General features: G+C 42.0%; 3 protein-coding genes across 7 annotated transcripts; 2 read left to right on the forward strand and 1 right to left on the reverse strand.

Moving 5' to 3' along the window:
- The first annotated feature begins 2,509 nt into the window (after positions 1 to 2,509).
- On the forward strand, positions 2,510 to 8,232 carry LOC115676443 (probable protein S-acyltransferase 22). The gene is made up of 9 exons (XM_030599405.2): positions 2,510 to 3,129; positions 3,229 to 3,342; positions 4,398 to 4,787; positions 4,968 to 5,036; positions 5,138 to 5,209; positions 5,706 to 5,834; positions 5,992 to 6,072; positions 6,595 to 6,780; positions 7,085 to 8,232. Exons 1-9 carry the CDS (start codon positions 3,088 to 3,090, stop codon positions 7,865 to 7,867), a joined length of 1,866 nt encoding a protein of 621 aa, XP_030455265.1. The 5' UTR covers positions 2,510 to 3,087; the 3' UTR covers positions 7,868 to 8,232.
- Positions 8,233 to 9,020: 788 nt separating this feature from the next.
- Positions 9,021 to 11,000, reverse strand: LOC115676526 (uncharacterized). Of its 2 annotated transcripts, none has more exons than XM_030599515.2 (2): positions 9,827 to 11,000; positions 9,021 to 9,397 (listed from the first exon to the last, which is right to left on the reverse strand). In XM_030599515.2, exon 1 carries the CDS (start codon positions 10,932 to 10,934, stop codon positions 9,870 to 9,872), a length of 1,065 nt encoding a protein of 354 aa, XP_030455375.1. In that variant the 5' UTR covers positions 10,935 to 11,000; the 3' UTR covers positions 9,021 to 9,397; positions 9,827 to 9,869. The 2 variants fall into 2 exon arrangements, with proteins under 2 accessions (XP_030455375.1, XP_056163059.1); XM_056307084.1 differs by lacking the exon at positions 9,021 to 9,397 and adding an exon at positions 9,418 to 9,624.
- A 1,921-nt stretch (positions 11,001 to 12,921) lies between these two features.
- Positions 12,922 to 17,231, forward strand: LOC115671572 (uncharacterized). Of its 4 annotated transcripts, none has more exons than XM_056309015.1 (8): positions 12,922 to 13,021; positions 13,932 to 14,055; positions 14,777 to 14,806; positions 15,020 to 15,121; positions 15,571 to 15,678; positions 15,800 to 15,854; positions 16,335 to 16,424; positions 16,924 to 17,231. In XM_056309015.1, the coding sequence occupies exons 2-7, from the start codon at positions 13,964 to 13,966 to the stop codon at positions 16,401 to 16,403; spliced, it is 456 nt and encodes a 151-aa protein (XP_056164990.1). In that variant the 5' UTR covers positions 12,922 to 13,021; positions 13,932 to 13,963; the 3' UTR covers positions 16,404 to 16,424; positions 16,924 to 17,231. The 4 variants fall into 4 exon arrangements, with proteins under 4 accessions (XP_056164990.1, XP_056164992.1, XP_056164991.1 ...); XM_056309017.1 differs by lacking the exon at positions 16,924 to 17,231 and adding an exon at positions 16,685 to 16,875; XM_056309016.1 differs by lacking the exon at positions 16,924 to 17,231 and adding an exon at positions 16,690 to 16,875.
- The last annotated feature ends 1,039 nt before the right edge of the window (positions 17,232 to 18,270 follow it).

The raw sequence follows: 18,270 nt of genomic DNA on the forward strand, positions 1-18,270 counted from the left end.
ATAACACGATTCGATTTGTTTCAGATTCTTATTACGGTATAATAACACAAACAGTCCTTGAAATTTGGTTCAATGTGTAATGTGGTCTCTAAACTTTTAATTTGTTCAATGTAGTCTCTTGACTTTTGGTACATGTTCGATTTAGTTTTCGAACATCAAGCATTTTTACATAGTTCAGGGACTAAATTGAACATGTACCAAAAATTAAGGATTACACAGCACATTAAGTTAAAGTTTAGGGACCGCATTATATATCGAGCTAAAATTTACGGAATGTTTGCGCCATTTTTCCTTCTTATTACCTATTGGAAGTTTTCTTCTCCGGGGAACGAGCACAATTTCAGGTATAATCAATAGAAAAGTTTCGTCGTTCTTTTATGTTTGAACCTTGGATTTTACCATCTCGTCCCGACAAGAAAATGCCAAACGCATCTTATCGGGCCTCTCAAAAAAAGCCCCGAACACAGCAATTTCGTCGCTACGCTTCACACGACGCACCCCATTAACACTACATCGTCCTTTTCTTATGTTAGGTCACTCTCTCTGCCCCTCTGCAATTTATATTTTTTTTTGTTTGAAAACAGATAAATAGAAAAATTTTAAAAAAAAGGTAAGGAATAACGATACAAATAGTCTCTGAAATTTGATCAAATATGCAATTTAATCCATAAATTTTTAATTTGTTCAATGTAGTCCCTGAACTTTAGCCTAATATTCAATGTGGTCTCTAGACTTTTGGTACATGACTACGTTGAACAAATTAAAAGTTCAAGGATCGAATTGCATATTGGACCAAAATTTAGAGATTATTTGTGTTATTTTCTCAAAAAAGCAATGTGTTTTTTTATTAACTTGCAAAAAAAAAATGTGTAGCTAGCTGTTGATGTAATGCAGCCTTTTTTCCATTGCTCTTTTCTTGCCACATAATCTTATTATTTGACGATTTCGATCATCTCTTTCCTTCTTCTCCGGCGAACGGCCATTTTCTTCGACGTGCAAGCGACGGGATTTCGGCGAACGTAATGCGCATATCGAATGAAGCATCGACCGTCTCAAGGTTTTTCGGTTCGAAAGGACGGCATTCCATGGATTCCATGCAATATCAAAGCGCATGATCCGGTTCTCCATTTCACGCCCCAGTGCCCTAATATTTCAACCACTCCGAGTGCCTCACATCGAACCGAATACACCGATCCACGAAAATTTGTGCTCCTGCCACATCTGAGATCTCCGTAACCAATTTCTCGGAACGTTCAGAAAACGTCGTTGTTTGTCGGCACTCGCCTCACCTAACCAAAATTCGCCTCTTTACATCAGATCGTTTAATTGGCTTCTCTATGCCTTCATCTCATCTCATCCTCCATTTGGGCATGGACCAACCACCCCAAATATTAGTATAAAAAAATTGACCAGCTTGACTCTAACGATAAAACTCAGTGTTTTCCCCCAAAAATCACTCGAGTTGGAAAAACTTCGTCCGAAGACAAGAGTGGTTGGAGGAGAAGGTCACGTATTTCTTGTAAACAAATCCGTCCGATCCAAATCATGGAGCAGATAGGGGGCCTTCATAGACCCTATGAAACACATGACCTTCTTCTGCTCGCGACGATTTAAGCACATCATTGTTGCTTAAAAGAAAACTTTGCCATGCGTGGTAGATGCGTCCAAAATTTCCAATCTATGAATTGGAGAAGAATATGGTAGCTACGGTAGCGACGGGCTCCGCTCGCGACACTTCCCGCGGAAACTACATTGAAAATGCCCCGGTAGGGGCCGGCTTCGTCGTCGGACCGCCCCGCTTGTGATCAAGGGGGCGTTTGGCAAGTTGTCAAATAGTAAAAATTTCTGTTCTTTTGTTCTCAGAATCAGTTTGGGAACATAAATCCGTTTGCTAAAATTTTTGTGCCCGGGCACAAATTTGCAAAAAATTGTTCCCAGAATCAGTTTTAGAACAGAATCAAGAAGCAAAAAAACAAAAGTAGCTTCTTGATTCTGGAATAATTTTTCCATTTCCGATTCTTCTTGATTTTTTTCTTCCTTTTTTGTTTGTTCTTCTTTTTCTTCCCGGTCTGCCGCTGGCTGGCGACCGGGGACCGGGGATCGGCCAGGGCCGGCGAGGGTGGCTCGCGATCGCGACGGCGAGGCCTCGCCCAGCCATGGCGAGGCCAAACTGCGGAAACTACGTTGAAAATGCCCCGGTAGGGGCCGGCTTCATCGCCGGACCGCCCCGCTCGTGATCAAGTCTACTTCGAAAGCAAGGCATTGAATGAGCTTTTTTCTTGGGGCCTATGGCGTACCGGCAAGTGGCGAACTAACCGGCAGCGTTTGGTTGCAACTTCCCTCGTTCAATGATTCACCCACCCCCCCCACACACACATGGCACAGCAACAAAACACGAAACGGGGAAAAAGAAAAAGGTGAAAAAAAAAGGGGGGGCATGATGCCCTTGTAAGTTGTAATTATACCCCCGTTCACGAGCATGAATTGAGAGGCCCAAAACCAGACCAGACATCTCTTTCTCTCTCTCTCTCTCTCTCTCTCTCTCTCTCTGTCTCTTTCTCCTTCTCAGCAGTTCACTCACAGTCCCCAAAGCTCTCTGCCCAAGTGAAAAAAAAGAGCTTTTGCAGAAACGAAGAAGAAACCAGACAGCCCTTTTGATCTTTCATCTCACCCACCTTCCATTTAGCTGTAATCTGGGTTTTGGGAGTGGGAAAGCACCCGACTCCAGCTTCTTCTGATCTCTGTTTTCTTCCAAAAATTTCGTGTTCTTTGCTCCTCAACCATTCCCCGTGTTTCTTTTGCTCGCGTCTGTCTAATCGAGACCCGTTTGAAATGCCAATGCAAGCATCTGTTTTTGCCGTGCCCTGCAGCTAAAAATCGCTGCTTTTGTTTATTTATTTATTTATTTATTTTCTTCCTTTTGCTTTCCCCGGAAAATGAGGGAAAGTGGAAGGAATCTCTTTGAAAATCATGGAGCAGACAAATCCAAGTGATTAATGTTTTTTTTCCTTTTCGGGTTACATACATTATCGTCTCCTCATCTATTAGTTTTTCTCCTCCCGGTGTTGCAAACACTTGAAAGGGAAAATGAGAAAGCATGGATGGCAGCTTCCTTACCACCCTCTGCAGGTACTTCCTATTGGATTAGTTGAGTTCTACAGGTGTGGCTTTTGCAAAAAATTTCGTATTTTTGATAATTTTTCCTCTTTTTTTGGTTGCATTGTGAAGGTGGTGGCAGTTGCCGTGTTTCTGGCATTGGGGTTTGCCTTCTATGTGTTCTTTGCCCCCTTTGTTGGGAAGAAGATGTTTCAGTACATTGTGATGGGCATCTACACTCCTCTTGTGAGTGAAAGTACTTCGCTTTTTGCTTCCAAAGATCCTTTTATTTTCTTTCCGCTTAATGTGTTTGGCTAAAGAGGGATCCAGATCTGTACCATTTTTGCTGTTTTTTCAACTGGGTGTTATATTCGACCCAAAAAAAAAAAAAAACAAACGCAGGTTGTTTTATGCTAGTCCTTGTTTTCATGATACGCGCCTCTTCCTTTCTTGGTTCTATCCATTCCCGTGTACATTTTTTCTTAGATCCTTTGGAGCGTGTGTTCAATTCGCGGCACTCAGCATCACACTTGTCAAAAAGCCTTGAGCTTTATTACGCGACTAACCTCCCAATTGACGTGATGATGGCTTGTTATTCAGACTGAACGGGTCACGTTTAACTTGTCCATTCGGTGGGTGGTCTGTAGATGTGAAAATGTCTGTTCTCGAGTTAAGATTTGGAATGCTGTCTTTGACTCTCTTTAAGTGGTTTGAGATTTCCGTTGTTTTAGAACTGCTTTTAAGTGAGATCGTTATTTTGAGGTTGGGAAATGTAGACAGATGATTGCTTTGCACTGCCGCCAATATTTGCCTGGAGAAGGTTAAAGACCATAATCTAGAGGGGTGCTTGTGAGGAGGCTAACTGGGTTGTGTGGCGCCACTGTTACATAGCAACTGCCGGCTCTTCTGTATTAGCAACTGAAAGTTAGGTGGTGCCGGGTTGTGGCATGCCCTCTTTTAATTGAATGACTGGTAAAACCTTGGATTCAAGGTTGCTTGACATTGCTGCAAACTTCTACTACCCAGATGGACCCATATAAGTTGAGCAAGATGCAGTCTAGCTTACAGCATAAATCACCATAGATTAGGCTTCTCTGCACATTAGATGACTGCACATTAGATGAAAGTTCTTTTCTTCTCTTTGCTTGTAACTTCTCGTAGATGACGAAAGTAGATGCTCCACCATATTATCATTTGAAGTCTTTCAACACTGAATTTCAATGATTCTTTGCCTTTAATTTTATATATAATGCATTGTCTGCTATTTCTGATCTGATCCAATAACTCCTTTGGCCTTTCAGATTACATGTGTTTTTGGCCTGTACATTTGGTGTGCCGCAGCTGATCCTGCAGACCCAGGGGTTTTTAAGTCTAAAAAATATCTCAAAGTTTTAGATAATGGAAAGCATGTCCGACAAAAGGATTCCAAACTAGGAGGCGAATCAACTTCATCTATATATGATGCCAATAATGCAGCAGCTGGAGGCAAATCTCTTGACAAGGATGTAGAGAGTGCGGCAGCAAAGGAGTCCACTGCTGAAACTGAGAGGCCGTCAAAACACACCACTTGTTGCGCATTAGCATTACTTCCCTGTGCTTTAATGTGCAAGTGCTGTAGCTCGAGTGACGAATCTTCTGAGAAACACATAAGTGAAGATGGCATGTTTTATTGCAGCTTGTGTGAAGTTGAGGTTCGAACATTAATTGTCCTTAGATTGTCGATAATTTTTCCTGAAAGTAGCATCTGCATGCGACAGTTGTTCCTTTACAGCGTTTGCATCATAAACTTGTCAATTTGCAAGATCATAAGTTTATATATGCATCGGACGGTTGTTATAAAATTATGTAATTCGAATGATCTTCTGTTGCAGGTTTTCAAGTACAGCAAGCATTGTAGAGTTTGTGACAAATGTGTTGATAGATTTGATCATCACTGCAGGGTATTGCGAGATCCCGATTATTAATACATTCGCGCTCTCGATTATATTCAAGTTGGAGCTTATCAAATCATCTTACTTGTCTTTTTTCTTTTTCTTTATAGTGGCTGAATAATTGTATTGGTAAAAAGAACTACAAGCAGTTTTTCACTCTTATGGTGTCTGCTCTTCTCTTGGTAAGCAAGAATACATCAACTTCGTTTCTTTCTAAATCCTGTTTATTAAAATGTCATTAAGATCCTGGCCTCTTATCCTCAGTCTCCCATTATCTCCAGTATGTTGGGCGCCTTCACTCTGTTGCGTTCTTGATATGTATTGCCTGCATGATGCATTTCTCAATTTATAAAGTGTAAATCAAGCTGAAAGCTCTCTAATATGCATAAGAGCTGGACGGCCCTACGTTAGCTCTTTTACATCTATAGAGTCTGAGGAGTTCCTGTTTGGTTTGCCATTTGTCTTAGGTCTGCATCATTTACCTGGTATTTACTATACTGCTCAGCCAACATGAAGCAATAATAATTCTCACCTCGAGTGAATGCTACTTGAATTTGGTTTATGTTTGTGTCATGACTCAAAAATTACATCCTGGGCGTCTTTTATTTTGTTTCCTTCATGTTAAACAGTTATTGACTTGTAAATAGCTGGATTTTCATCCTGGCCTTGAGACTGCAGCTTATTCTGCAATGGTCCACGGGTATGCTTGTGCTTGTATGCTGTTTTCTCGAGAAGAGGCGATTTATGGTGGATATTGCAACCAAATTGGGGAGCAGTTTTTCTTTAGTGCCCTTTGTGATTGTAGTGGTAAGATTGCTGCTCTTTCATGTTCTAGTAGATTCATTTGAACTTGCTTGCATATGTACTAAGATTATCTGCATGTCTCAACTTATTACATCAGTGTTAATTGTTATATACAAGCTATTGAATAATTACTTAGCTACTGGAATTTGTCATGTTGCAGGTGGTGTGCACCATCCTGGCGATGATTGCCACCTTACCACTAGCTCAGCTTTTCTTCTTCCATATACTTCTCGTAAAGAAGGTAACTCGCCACCAACTTGCTCTTAAGTAGTACATGAGCACCTCTTCTGATTGTTTAGGTTTAGCCCTTTTCCTTTTTTCTGTTTTCTTTTTCTTGTGCCTAATTGTTTTTTTTTCCTACCATTAAGTTTGATATTCTAATCTATTCTTCCTCTTCTTGCACGGACTGAGACATGATCACTTCTGGCCCTCGTTTTGGTTTTGAATTGGGTATTTGCTCTTGAAAATCTTCTTCTTTCATAAACTGGTAGTTCTTGGTTATGATATTGAATCTTTAGTTTACTTCTAGCCTTCGCTTTAGGTTACGGGTGGTTGGCTGGCCATTGGTTCGAATATTGTCACCTTTTTGTGGATCATCTGTGGTTACCGTTCTATCGAATATTTCCCTTTTCATAGACAAACTGCATTGCATTTCTGGTATTCTTGTGCTATTTGCTTCTGCGATGAAAATAATTGAACTTGTTTTACATTTTAATTTGCCTGAATATTTGATGTAGTAACATAGCTTTGAATCGAATCTCAGGGAATCAGCACGTATGATTACATCATAGCTCTGAGGGAGCAAGAGCAAGAGCAACAAGGAGTAGGCCATCAAAGTGCACAAATGTCTCCTGCCAGCTCACTTACTGGATTAAGCAGTGCAAGCTCTTTCACAACTTTCCACCGAGGTGCATGGTGCACGCCGCCACGATTGTTCCTTGAAGATCAGGTACTCATTAAACTCGTGGAAGTATGAATTGTTCAAAACAGATTTTCTTACATTTGAACATGCAGCTCTGGTGTGTTGTTAATCATCTCTGAAAGCCAAGATCATCCTCATTGAAGTTCCTTGATAAAAATTAAACCTGCCTCCTTGGGCATTATTTTTGGGCAGAGCCGAGGCAATAAGCCAGCGCTGCTTATGATGTCTCCACAAAATTCTCTTTTATGAGCATTATGAACTCTATTTGCTGAAGTTTTACAAAGCTTAGGTTTGTGTCGTGTGCCATGAATAGCTATTTTTATCCCTCCAGTTTGATGTTGTCCCTCCGGACACTGGATCTGTTAGTTCTTTGGGCAAGAAGACGGTGGGAGAGGATCTGCCAAAGAAAAAGAACCCTGGAGCAGTGAAAATCAGTCCGTGGACACTCGCTCGCTTAAATGCAGAAGAGGTCTCGAAAGCTGCTGCAGAGGCTAGAAAAAGATCTAAAATACTGCAGCCTGTTGTGAGACGAGAATCCCCATTTGGCCTTGAAGCTGACAGCAACTTTGGAAGCAGTAGCCGAAGGATGATACCGAGGCCTGATAATAATAGGAAGCGGCCGAGTAAGCGGGTGAGGCTCCCAGCTGACTTGGCCATGGAGCCAATCACGAATCTCTCGCTGAAAAGCACAGAAAAAGGTATCCCTGAGACATCGACAAGCTTGGCTCCTCTTCAGCTTGAGGCTCGGAGTGCTTTCCAAACAAGCCGGGCCATGTCTAGCTCCAATGAAATTGTGGGGTCCTCCCCTGACAGCAGCCTGGAGTCTCCTGACATCCACCCTTTCCGAGTCTCCTCCTCGGGGCCTGAAGAGGGTAGGCGGCCGACTGGACTACCTGCTGGTATGGCTGCACAGAGAGGATTACCGCTCTCAAGATCGACCAGTGATGGGTATGAAGCATCAGGTGGGGAAGATAGTGACAGGGTTCCTTCTAGGTTTGTTCAGAGGTCAGCAAACTGGAGTAATCTTCTATTGGGGTTTGATCAGGATCAGAGGGTTGCGAGATTGAAAGCGTCGTCGTCCTCATCTTCTCAGGTCGATCACAGAAAGCTTTGACCTGTATGAAGTCTTGCTTCGAACTGATTTGATGAAGAAGCGATGGAGTTCACAATTCTTTCATTCATGGACAAGAGTCATTCGGGCTTCTGAGGACTAATAGACCCATCTTGGCTTTTGCATTATAATGCTGTTCATTGCCTCTGATATCTTTAGATTGAAGGAGTTTCGATAAGCTGTAAAAAAGAGTTTTTGAATTAACTATTTGGCAAGTGGGATTGGCCGAGAAAAGCTGTCGTCTTAACTTGGCAGATCTTGGTTCTTACTCTTCTAAACCCACAGAAAGGCAAAGTTTGAGATTCACAAGCTGCCTCATTTGAACTTTTTGTAATCCTTCATCTGGCAAGGAGTTGATTTCGATCTTACTTTCTACAGTACGTTGCTTATCAAGTTCAATTCTCTCTCTCTCTCTCTCTCTCGCAAAGGTGTTACAATGTGCAGATGTTGATTTCTACATTCGGTTCTTAACAGTTCGTGTCAAACACTCGAATCGGAAGGCCATAATCAGGAAGGGAAGTGGGACTTCCTACTAGAGATTAGACTTGTAGTTTTCCCTCAACAAACGTAATGAAGTGGCCAGGGTACGCCGTGTATATTGACGAGTAGGCCATGAATACCTTCGTTGGAACGAAAAAAGAAAGCAGGGACGGCGTTAGTTTGTGAATAATGGCCGTATGACACTCTACATGCGCAAAGGAAGCGAACAAACGGGCGAACAAAGTGGAAGCGTGATAATCTGTCTGCTTATTTTCGTTTCATCTCAAGAATATAAGGATGACAGAATGGGTGTCATAACGTGTATGGCTACAGGACAAACCGCAATCTAAATCGGTTTATTGTTTTACGGTATCTGTATGATCGATGGCAGAAATGTAAAGCAGATTTAGCAGCTACAATGTGTGCTTACCAACAGAGAAGCTTCTGTCTCTAGGGAACCGGTTAAGCTGGATATGCCTTGCGAGACGATGCCCATTCGGCAGAAGTTCTGGTAGCTAGCATGCAGATGCGCGCAGTACTTCAGTCAGACGACCAGCTCGCGTAGGGCAAAGAGCACAGTAATTCGTACGGATTACAATCTTCAGTCTCGAACTAAATGCCTCCGGTAATATATGGAGATGAGATGACATGGTGTATTAGGAGACGCTACAGAATAAGCATTCCAAGCAAATCAACACATATCCATGCCCAAGAACATCAACAGAGTAGAAAAGGTGACGAACTGAACATAGTTTGGCGCGATCATGAAAGGCTGCAAACATAATATTCATCGGTTTTTAGAACTCCGAAGAATCCGTTTTCTCCATTCTCAATGGTCCTTAGTTTGCTCTTCTTCAAAATACTCCTGCCAACACCATTTGCTCCACAGCATATGTAACCGAACAAAAGCATGCTCAATATTATCCAAAGACAATCCTCAATGACCTTTGATCTATATCTGCAACTCATATGTTACTCATGATCTCTTAAACACCAGACTGCAATCTCGGCCCTTCGATGAATGATGCTTGCTTCTGAAGAAAGCCGAGACTACTGCAGTTTTGTATATGACCAAACAACTTAAACATGTGCCAAGAATGAATTCCACAACATCTGAACAGCAAACATGAGTCCAAACAGCATCCCTCCCCACCCTACATAGAAAGTGGCAACACAATAGAACGCGACAATGTTTTCACTCGGTACGCAGGCATGACTTATCCCACTGCAAGAAAGAAAAAGGCACATCTCCATCTATCGAATTGCGATACCTTTATTACCTGTCATTACATGATCACGCCGAATCCGATCAGATCCTAACTGATGTAAAATTCATTTGCTGTATAGTTTGCTTGTACAATACACATGCCTCTGATTGTACAAACAAAATCTAACACCTAGAGGCCACATATCATATATGGAGCAGATGTCGACCTACACTACATTTCTATGAAACAGAGTAGCAAAGGAAAGCAATCTTACAACAACCCGAGTCAATGATCGAGTGCCCTCGCACGATCGCAAATCAATCAAGCATATGCGTGACGGATACCACGTGAGGGACCTTCTCGTCGTCGAAGGGCAAGCTAACGTACTCCCGGGCGAACTCCTCGGCGATCTCCATGGCCAGCTCCCCGTGCACAGCCTTGCAGTACATGTACAGCACGACGTTCGCGGCCAGACTGAGCAGCATCAGCATCGCGAGGGAGCTCGTCGTCGCCACGATTTGGACCACGAAATGCCAGCGCTTCCATTCATTCCCATCAATCGCCGACTCCGAAGTCGACAGAGTAATAGTCCACACCAAAATCCCCGACAGAGCTCCGAAGAACAGCGTCAGCGACAGCGCCACGCCTCTCATCCCCTTCACCAAATAAGCGCTCCGCCTCAGCGGATAGAACCCGAAGCCCGATTCAGCCACCACGATCACATTCGCCAAAACCCACTGCACTTGCAAATAAGCCAATACCAGCACCAGAACCACCGCGATCGACGCCACTAATCCGAGAAAGAAAGGCGAGGAATGACTGATTTCATGACCGATAACAAGTTCAGCCCCTTTGAGGATCAAGAACCCCAAGATTCCAGAAGCGATCGCGATCAAGGAGATGATGGCTTGGGTGCAGATGAGCGTGGCCAAGAGAGGGAAGAAGGACGTTCCGATGGACTTGATCGCCGAGAGGAGCTTGACCGGCCGGCCGTAGAACCCCTGGACGACGCTGTGGGTGATGGAACACGTGGCGAAGATGGACAGAAGCGTGAGGAAGGAGGTGTATCCGACGCTGACGAGCACGCTCCCCGCGTCGACGCCGCTTTGTTGCCGTTGCGGCGGTTGATTGAGGAGGAGCGGGGAGCGCCTGAGGAGGGCCTGGGCGTGGTAAGGGTTGGAGGAGGAGGAGCTGAGGAGGAGGAGGAGGCGGTGGAGAGTGGGGTAGACGGTGACGGCGAAGGAGAGAGGGAGGAGGAAGAGCACGGATAGGGCGAGGAAGTGGCGGGAGTGGGCTTTGAGTATGCGTCGCGATTCGGAGATCACGGTGCAGAAGTCAGCCGGCGGCGGGGGCGGCGGCGGGGTTGGTGGCGGTGTCGCCATGACCGAGAGCAGCAGCTCGTGTCGTCGTTGCGGATGTTTCAGACGGATAGGGATGGAAGGACGGAGATTACTATTTTATAAGTAAGTAAGTAAATAAATAAATAATTTTAGCAAAAAAAAAACAGAGAGTAAATAAATAAATAGATAAATTAAGCATTTCTGCTTTTTACTTGTTCTTGAAGGTAAGTGTGGGCCAAGTGCTTCAAAAGGTTTGAACTCTTCCTATGATGGTGTAATTTGATTTGAAGACTTATAATTTCTAATCCACGCGAAATATGCTCGGCGTTGCCAGATTTGAAAATGAACAGGCTCTTCTAGAAGTGTGGATTTTCTCGAACCTTGACTTCTAGAAGAGTGAATTTTCTCGAACCTTGACTTAGGTGTATTTGAAAGGTAAGCCTGTCGATTTTTACGAACAAATATACGGGTAAATCTATATAAGATGGATGCACTTTCAAAGAATTTTCAATAAGTCACGTCCGGAGCAAATGAACGTATTCATGGTTTCAATAGTGGCATGGAAACCTAATCCCGCCTCCACACGGGATTAATTTATCCAGGTTATATTCTTTTTTTATATTTAGTCTAATCCTGTCTCGACAATAACTAAGCACAAGATATGATAGTCTTAACTTTTATCCTGGTTACCAATTGTAGGTTTAAGACTTGATTGCACGTTGTACCTATTGATGCAATATTCACAAGATAAACATAAAAGTTGCATTTGGTCATCTAGATCTTTAGTCGAAATAAGACTGGATAGCATATGATATGAAATTCATAGATTTTGTTATATTTAATCCACTGTTGTGTAAATCGCAGTAATAAAGCGGATATTGAATATCTATTGTTTGATATGAACGGCATATCGATGTAAATGAACTTAAAAATGCACATAAGGAAATAGTAAGAATTTCTCGTGATTTGCTGCTGAAGAAATCACAAATGCAAAAATGAAGATAACCTCCATCAATTAATTTATAATTATTGTATAATCTATATTTTAAATAGAAAAGGAGCTAGCTCATTGCAGCATCCAGAGTCACATGTTCAACAATGATAAGAAATATAAATGAGCTACGGCAACATGAAAACACGATCATTCAAATTTGCGATTCCGAAAAGTATATTACTTCGACTCTCTCGCCATTTTCGTGAAATTTCAACATAAACCACAAAGCTACGTTAAAAAAAGGAGTTTCGACTACTTTTTTGCTTTCGTGGACTGTTGACGTGAACCAAAGAGTTACGGAGAAAAAGAAGCGTAGACTCTTTTGCCGTTTTCATGAAGTTTTGACGTAAACAAAGAACTACGAAAGAGTTGTGAAACTTCGACGTGAATTGGAGACACAGAGGAGAAGGAGACGGAGACGGAGAAACTTAGAAAGATTCGTTTCAAGTTTGATTTTATTCATTTAAAATTAGGATTTTTCTACTTCATTTTTATTTACTCATTTTTTAATTACTTTTCCTCTCTTTGTTTTATTTCTCTTTTTTATTCCCTTTCATCATTCATTAATAAAAAAATTATTAAATAATAAATTACAAGATATATATATATATATATATATAGAGAGAGAGAGAGATACTAAATATGCATGTATATATATATACAGTATATACATTATAGAACAGAAAGAAATTCAAATACATAAATAAAAATGAAAGCTGTCCACTATTTCTTTTGTTATTTTGAATTTTCTTTTATTATATCAGAATTCAAACATTACTTTATATTTAATTATTATTTTAATTTTTTTTAGTTTAAGAAATTTGTCACTAGAAAAAAAAGTAACTTTCATATCATAAATGCTTGCAATCTCATTCACCTTTGTCCATACTCCCATAGATATTTTTCTCCGGGTTATATCTCTCTTTAATCCGATTTTATCCTAAACGTAGCTTATGAAAGGGTCAAATTAATAAATTCGACCTAAAAAGGATTAGAATGCCCTGCGATTCAGTTCCAAGGGCATTGAAGTCTCTCCCTCTCTCTCTCTCTTCGCGCTCTTTCTCTGCCGGCGTTCGGCCGGAACGAACCCGACGAAGCACGTCGCCGCTGCTCTGCGCACCGATTCGCTCCTTCGGTAATCTCTCTCTCTCTCTCTCTCTCTCGTTCTGGCCTGGAAGCTCTCCTCTTGGCCCGAGAGTGCGATCGATGGCTCCCGCGCGCGGCGAGAAAGCCCCTCCTTCCGTTCGTGTTTTTGCTAACGATCAGGGCGCGTTTAGGGTTTCGTCGCGAGCCGACCTTGTCGTGGAGATTTTGTCGAGCGCGCGCGCGTAGTAGGCATTTCGAATGTGACGTTTGGGAACTGCGGGAAGTCTTGGGCTCGAGCGAGAGCGTTGTGGGGCCGGTCAATGTGGTGTGCCGATGCAAGGTTGGCCGATGCCTCTTTGTAAGCGTCGCCGGTTCTGTTCGTTTTGGAGGGGAACTTGAGACAGGACAGTGGTGAACTGGGGTTCTAGTGTTCGAACATGGTTTGTTCGTTCAGAGCAATTTTGTTGGGCAAACGAGGTTCCTGAATATCTGTCGTTTTGATTGTCTCGGGGCTAAAAGTTGGAAGAGAAATGCGTCTTTCCTGGGGACGAAATTTGTGAGTGAATTTCGAAGGAAGAGAAATGACGGTGGGGTTTTAGATTTTCGCTGAATGCTTTTCGTCGTGTTAGAGCAGGCACAGCACACGAAAATGGCGTGAGAATTTTGTGGAATTCTTTTATCAACTTGGACAACAAAAGTTGATCCGAAAGGGAAATACTTTACCTTCAATCTAATGTGGGGAATAGAACCAATCACGACTTCGAAATAAAAGCACGGGAAAAGGCTTTGCGCTATCTTGGGAGTTAGATCACCACATGATATTTCTAAGTGGCTATAAAAAAGATCTGAGCACTGGCGTCATTAAAATGCTTCGTACCTTATTTTTTTTCTATTCGAAGGAGATTTCTGTGTTTTCTTTTTTTTTTGCTAAATTGATATCTCCTCACTCTTCCTTGCAGGAATTTCTCCCCGCCCTCTCCTCGGGTTTCTAATGGACAACTACCGCCAAGATAAAGTTCATAAATTTGAGGAGTTTGTTGATCGACGTCTGAAACCAGATCTTGTTCGTGCCATATCCGAGCGGTATCTGCTCTATTCTACTTAACACTTTCTTCTTTGATAAGTGCGGGGAAAAAACAGTATCTTTAATATGTTGAGCATTTTCAAGAAGACATTTATCTATGAGTACAGAGGCCAAAAGTCAGGGATGACTACTATGAGGGGAAAGTGATGTGAGATGCCAAGGACTCGATAGATTGATGACAATATTTTCTTAAACGATAGAAGCTGGATCCTCAACCTCTTAATTCTGGCCAAACAACAAGCACTCCCCTACATTTAGGCATTGCATATCATATAAATCTTCTGTGCACTCGTTTCATGAATAGAAGATTCGGTTTTTCAGGACTCTTTTTGTTTTGCGCTTTTTTCATTCTGCAGCTTATTAATTTGTAGCTGCATTTGACTGTCGAAGCCAGGATTGTATAGAATTCCCTCCACTTCTGAGGCTCCTGTAAGGTCGGATGACTGTGACGTATATGTTGAGTCGTCATATATCATCTGGAAGTTGGACTTGAATCCCTGCATACCTTCTTTTTAGATTCCTGAAAAGGTTGATTTTGGCTTAATTTTATTAGATTTATCCGGGTCATGGTTTATGAGTAATTTGTTTGGAGAGGGGCTCTTCTAACAGAAGATGGTGGTATATTATCAAGCTGAAGCGTGCCATGCGTTAGTAAGCTCAGGATGGATTAGTACAATTATTTGCTGATGCGTGGCTGACTTGGCCCATTTCTTTATACAGGGATAAGGTTTTCGAAGAACAGAAGACTTTGTATCCTTTTTTAAGTAAACGGATTCCTTGTCCTTATATGGAATGATTTGTTACTTAGCATCTGGAATAATCCATTGTCATACACACTTGATTTACTTACAATTTTGATTATCTCGTTTCTTTTAAGATTGTTGCGAGAGCATTCACCAGTTTATATTTGCAACTTTATGCTTCGACAGTCTTTTGATTTTCTTGACATTGTATTACTTTTAGCTTAGATTTACGAAAAAACATTGAGAACCTTCAGAACAATAGTGTAACTAGTCTTAAGACAATGGTCAACCTTGGTTCTGAGGTATACATGCAGGCGGAGGTGTAAGTCCTCTCTCTCTCTCTCTCTCTCTCTCTGATTATTCCCTGGAACCTTCAAATATTCTACCTTGTAATGCTGGTAGGAGACAAGTCTTGGGCTATGCCATCTTGTCATGCTTTTTGGTGAAGTTACTGCTTGCTGAGCAACGGCATAGTCATACTCGATATGCTTGTGCTTTTCTTTTTATGTGAATGATGATAAGTTTTGTGAATAGAGGGTGCTTGTGCAAGTGTTGCTGAGGCTTCGATTATGTTACAATTAGTACCAGGACACTAAACCTGTTTAGCTTTAGTTCTCATGTAATTGTATTTGGAGTGGGTGAAAAATGCATGAGACCGAGTACTTGTTATGTAAAAATAGGGGATGTAGAGTCTGTTCCTCTGGTGCTGGTTTAATTTCCTCGTTTGTGGTGGCTTTTGAGGTTTAATTCAGTAACGCCACATGTTCGCAGGCCAGATACACAATGCATTTTTGTAGATGTTGGACTAGGATTTCATGTGGAGTTTACGTGGTCCGAAGCTCTGAATTACATATCACTAAGGGAAGAGAAGTTAGCCAGGTTTGCACTTAAACTGATGCAATTTCAAAAGTCTAGATATAGCTGCCACACTGGAGGTGGGGACTTCTCTTGCTTATTTCCTTTTCGTTTCTCCCACCGTTCATTCTGTTTCATCTTGCAGGCAAATAGAAGAGTACACTCATCAGATTGCATCAATTAAGGCACAGATAAAGATGGTATGTTTTAAGAGAACTTCTGCTTATGCTTTTGCATTTTTGCTTAACCAATTGAATATGCTTGTACATCGTCTCCAGCTGAAATTTGGTACCCTTAGAGAATATAAACGTGGACAGTACACGATGCTAGGAGTATTTTTTTTCTTGGCCAGACAATCCTGAGGGTTCCTTGTATCTGCAAACTTCCTTTCCTTTTCTTTTTGCCAAAGAAGATAAAAATGGCACTTATCTTACTGTTCTTAGGTTATGCAGATCTTATCATCCTTACGCTAGACTCCCCTGGTTGGGGAACATCTATCTCCAAACTAATGCGTTGCAATGATGACTCGATTTGTTTGCTTCTTGATATTAGAAGTTTAGACTTGTCCATACATAGTGTCAAGATCGACGCTGACTAGAGTGATTGAATGTTTTTGGAATCCTCCTCATGATTGTCACTTCATTTGGCTGGAGTGAAGTAGCTAGATGGTTATTGTGCAGGTATGTGAGGGAATCAGGGAGTTGCTTCAACTTCCTGCCGAGACGACCCTACAGGAGCCCATATTCTGATGCAAAATTAGAATTGTCTAGGTAAGACTCTTATTCTGTATGGATAACCTTCAATCTAATGAGAGGAGGATGAAAGAAAAAAAAAATGCAGCTGACACAGTCTGCTAATGTTTTATGTGAAATATACTATGTTTCCGGGCTTGGGTTTTCTAGTCGATGGTCTTTACTTCAGTTTTCCTTTAGAGCCAAGTACAAAGTACATGTATGGTTAAGAAATGGTGCCACAGAGAATCAAGACTTTAGAGCAGCAATACCTTGTGCTTCTACACTCTAAATTCCAGTGTAGGTTTGTTAGAGCCATCAGCATATTCGTTCTCTGGCCTTTTTATAGCCTGTCTACCTTTACCGCGATGAAGAGCATCTGAGTGAACTTGGAATCCGGCTCTCAATTCTAGGAGACATCAAATTAAAGTTTTAGCATTGTTCTAGCTTGTTCCCGGTTACATCTTTTAATAGATGGAATAGCTATGGTGATCTGATAATTACTATGTCTGTAGCTTTAATTAGTGTGAGCTTGTAGGATGATCATTTGATTCGGGCAAGATTGAGAATGACATTCCCATAGACTCACCGGGTGGGACTTTCGCTTGGGCCAGAAAGGTTCTGGGCTTCATGCGGAAGCTGGGCCTTGGGATGTTTCTGCGAGCGAATCCTATAAAGCCAGGACGGGACACTGGGACAGTACAACACCCCACACAGTGCACGATGCGTATTCTTTTAGGATGCTCTGTACAGACAAAATACTGGTGAAAACAGTGGAAATCCATGTAAATGCAGAATGGCTGAAATGAGAAAAACAAAAGGGGTTGAATGGGGATTGACGAGACAGGCGAATGCTCCAAAAATGGGGTGTCGTGCTCGATGGACGCTTTGTATTGTGGGGTGGGGGAGGGATGGGATGGAATGTATTGTAATGTTGTTGATATGAGGGGTCATCACTATGGGGGTTCCGTCACCACACACAAGGAATCTCTTTTGTTTTTCCTTGCTGGAAAGAGAGGAGACAGAGACAGAGAGGAGCAGAAACTTACCAATAAACCTATTTGGAGTACGTTGTGAGTTAGCTCCGAATGCACTTGGTATCTCACTAACGTTAGGAAATATGACAAACTCAATTTCTATACCAAAATCTTCAAAGGTCTGGCAAGTTCAGTGTTGGGATAGGGTTTTCCCACCTTTGTCCGAGGTGCTCTGCTTTGCCGACAAACTTCATTCTCGCAAATTTCTATCGGATTGGGCAACAAATTGAGTCCGACATGAAAAAAATTCACGCCAAGCCATGGTGAACAAGGCAAAATGAGATGTCATGTTTTAAGTCATGAGCATGAATTAATATTAGGAACTCTTTCACCATCTCCATAAAGCCACCGAAGTCCATCAAGAACCTTACCGCCTTCACCTTGGCCTCTCCAACTCCACCTTCGCCATTTCTACTCCCAAGAATTTTCATCCATTCGATTTCTGTCGCATGCACCCTTATTACCTATCACAGCCCACCTCTACATTCATCTACCCAATTGTATGCTTTTGATCTCCACGCTCATACTTTGCCAATGCCATGATCGCTTCCATCCACGCTTATGTAATTGCTTTTACGGCATACGCAGTCACACAATACGGTGTAGGACGCGTTTAGCTTGGTGACCAAGGGGGGGCTTGGGATTCGGGGGTGAGTGGGAAAGAATTAGAAACCGATTAGGAAGGCAATAGCGCAAAATGAAACATATGATTACTTCTTTGTCGTCATTTGTCGACCATGATCCAAGATTAGGATCAGGAGCAAAGAAGAAACAAAACCAGCGGATACAAACAAAAACCTGTCTAATCTCAAATCCGGATCTTATGCCGGCTCGAACCACTAAAAAAG

The sequence above is a fragment of the Syzygium oleosum genome, unplaced genomic scaffold, assembly GCF_021117445.2.
Source record: "Syzygium oleosum isolate NSW1041296 unplaced genomic scaffold, Sole_v2.1 Sole_v2.02, whole genome shotgun sequence".
In the NCBI taxonomy this organism is placed as follows: Eukaryota; Viridiplantae; Streptophyta; class Magnoliopsida; order Myrtales; family Myrtaceae; genus Syzygium; species Syzygium oleosum.

Bases quoted from the DNA above. Each gene is read 5' to 3' on its own strand.
- LOC115676443 (XM_030599405.2), top strand. From the start codon at position 3,088: ATGAGAAAGCATGGATGGCAGCTTCCTTACCACCCTCTGCAG. The intron at 4,788-4,967 runs GTTCGAACATTA...CTTCTGTTGCAG, and splicing joins GCAGCTTGTGTGAAGTTGAG to GTTTTCAAGTACAGCAAGCA. The intron at 5,210-5,705 runs GTAAGCAAGAAT...TTGAGACTGCAG, and splicing joins TGGTGTCTGCTCTTCTCTTG to CTTATTCTGCAATGGTCCAC.
- LOC115676526 (XM_030599515.2), bottom strand. From the start codon at position 10,934: ATGGCGACACCGCCACCAACCCCGCCGCCGCCCCCGCCGCCGGCTGAC.
- LOC115671572 (XM_056309015.1), top strand. From the start codon at position 13,964: ATGGACAACTACCGCCAAGATAAAGTTCATAAATTTGAGGAGTTTGTT. The intron at 15,679-15,799 runs GTTTGCACTTAA...TTCATCTTGCAG, and splicing joins AGGGAAGAGAAGTTAGCCAG to GCAAATAGAAGAGTACACTC. The intron at 15,855-16,334 runs GTATGTTTTAAG...GTTATTGTGCAG, and splicing joins TTAAGGCACAGATAAAGATG to GTATGTGAGGGAATCAGGGA.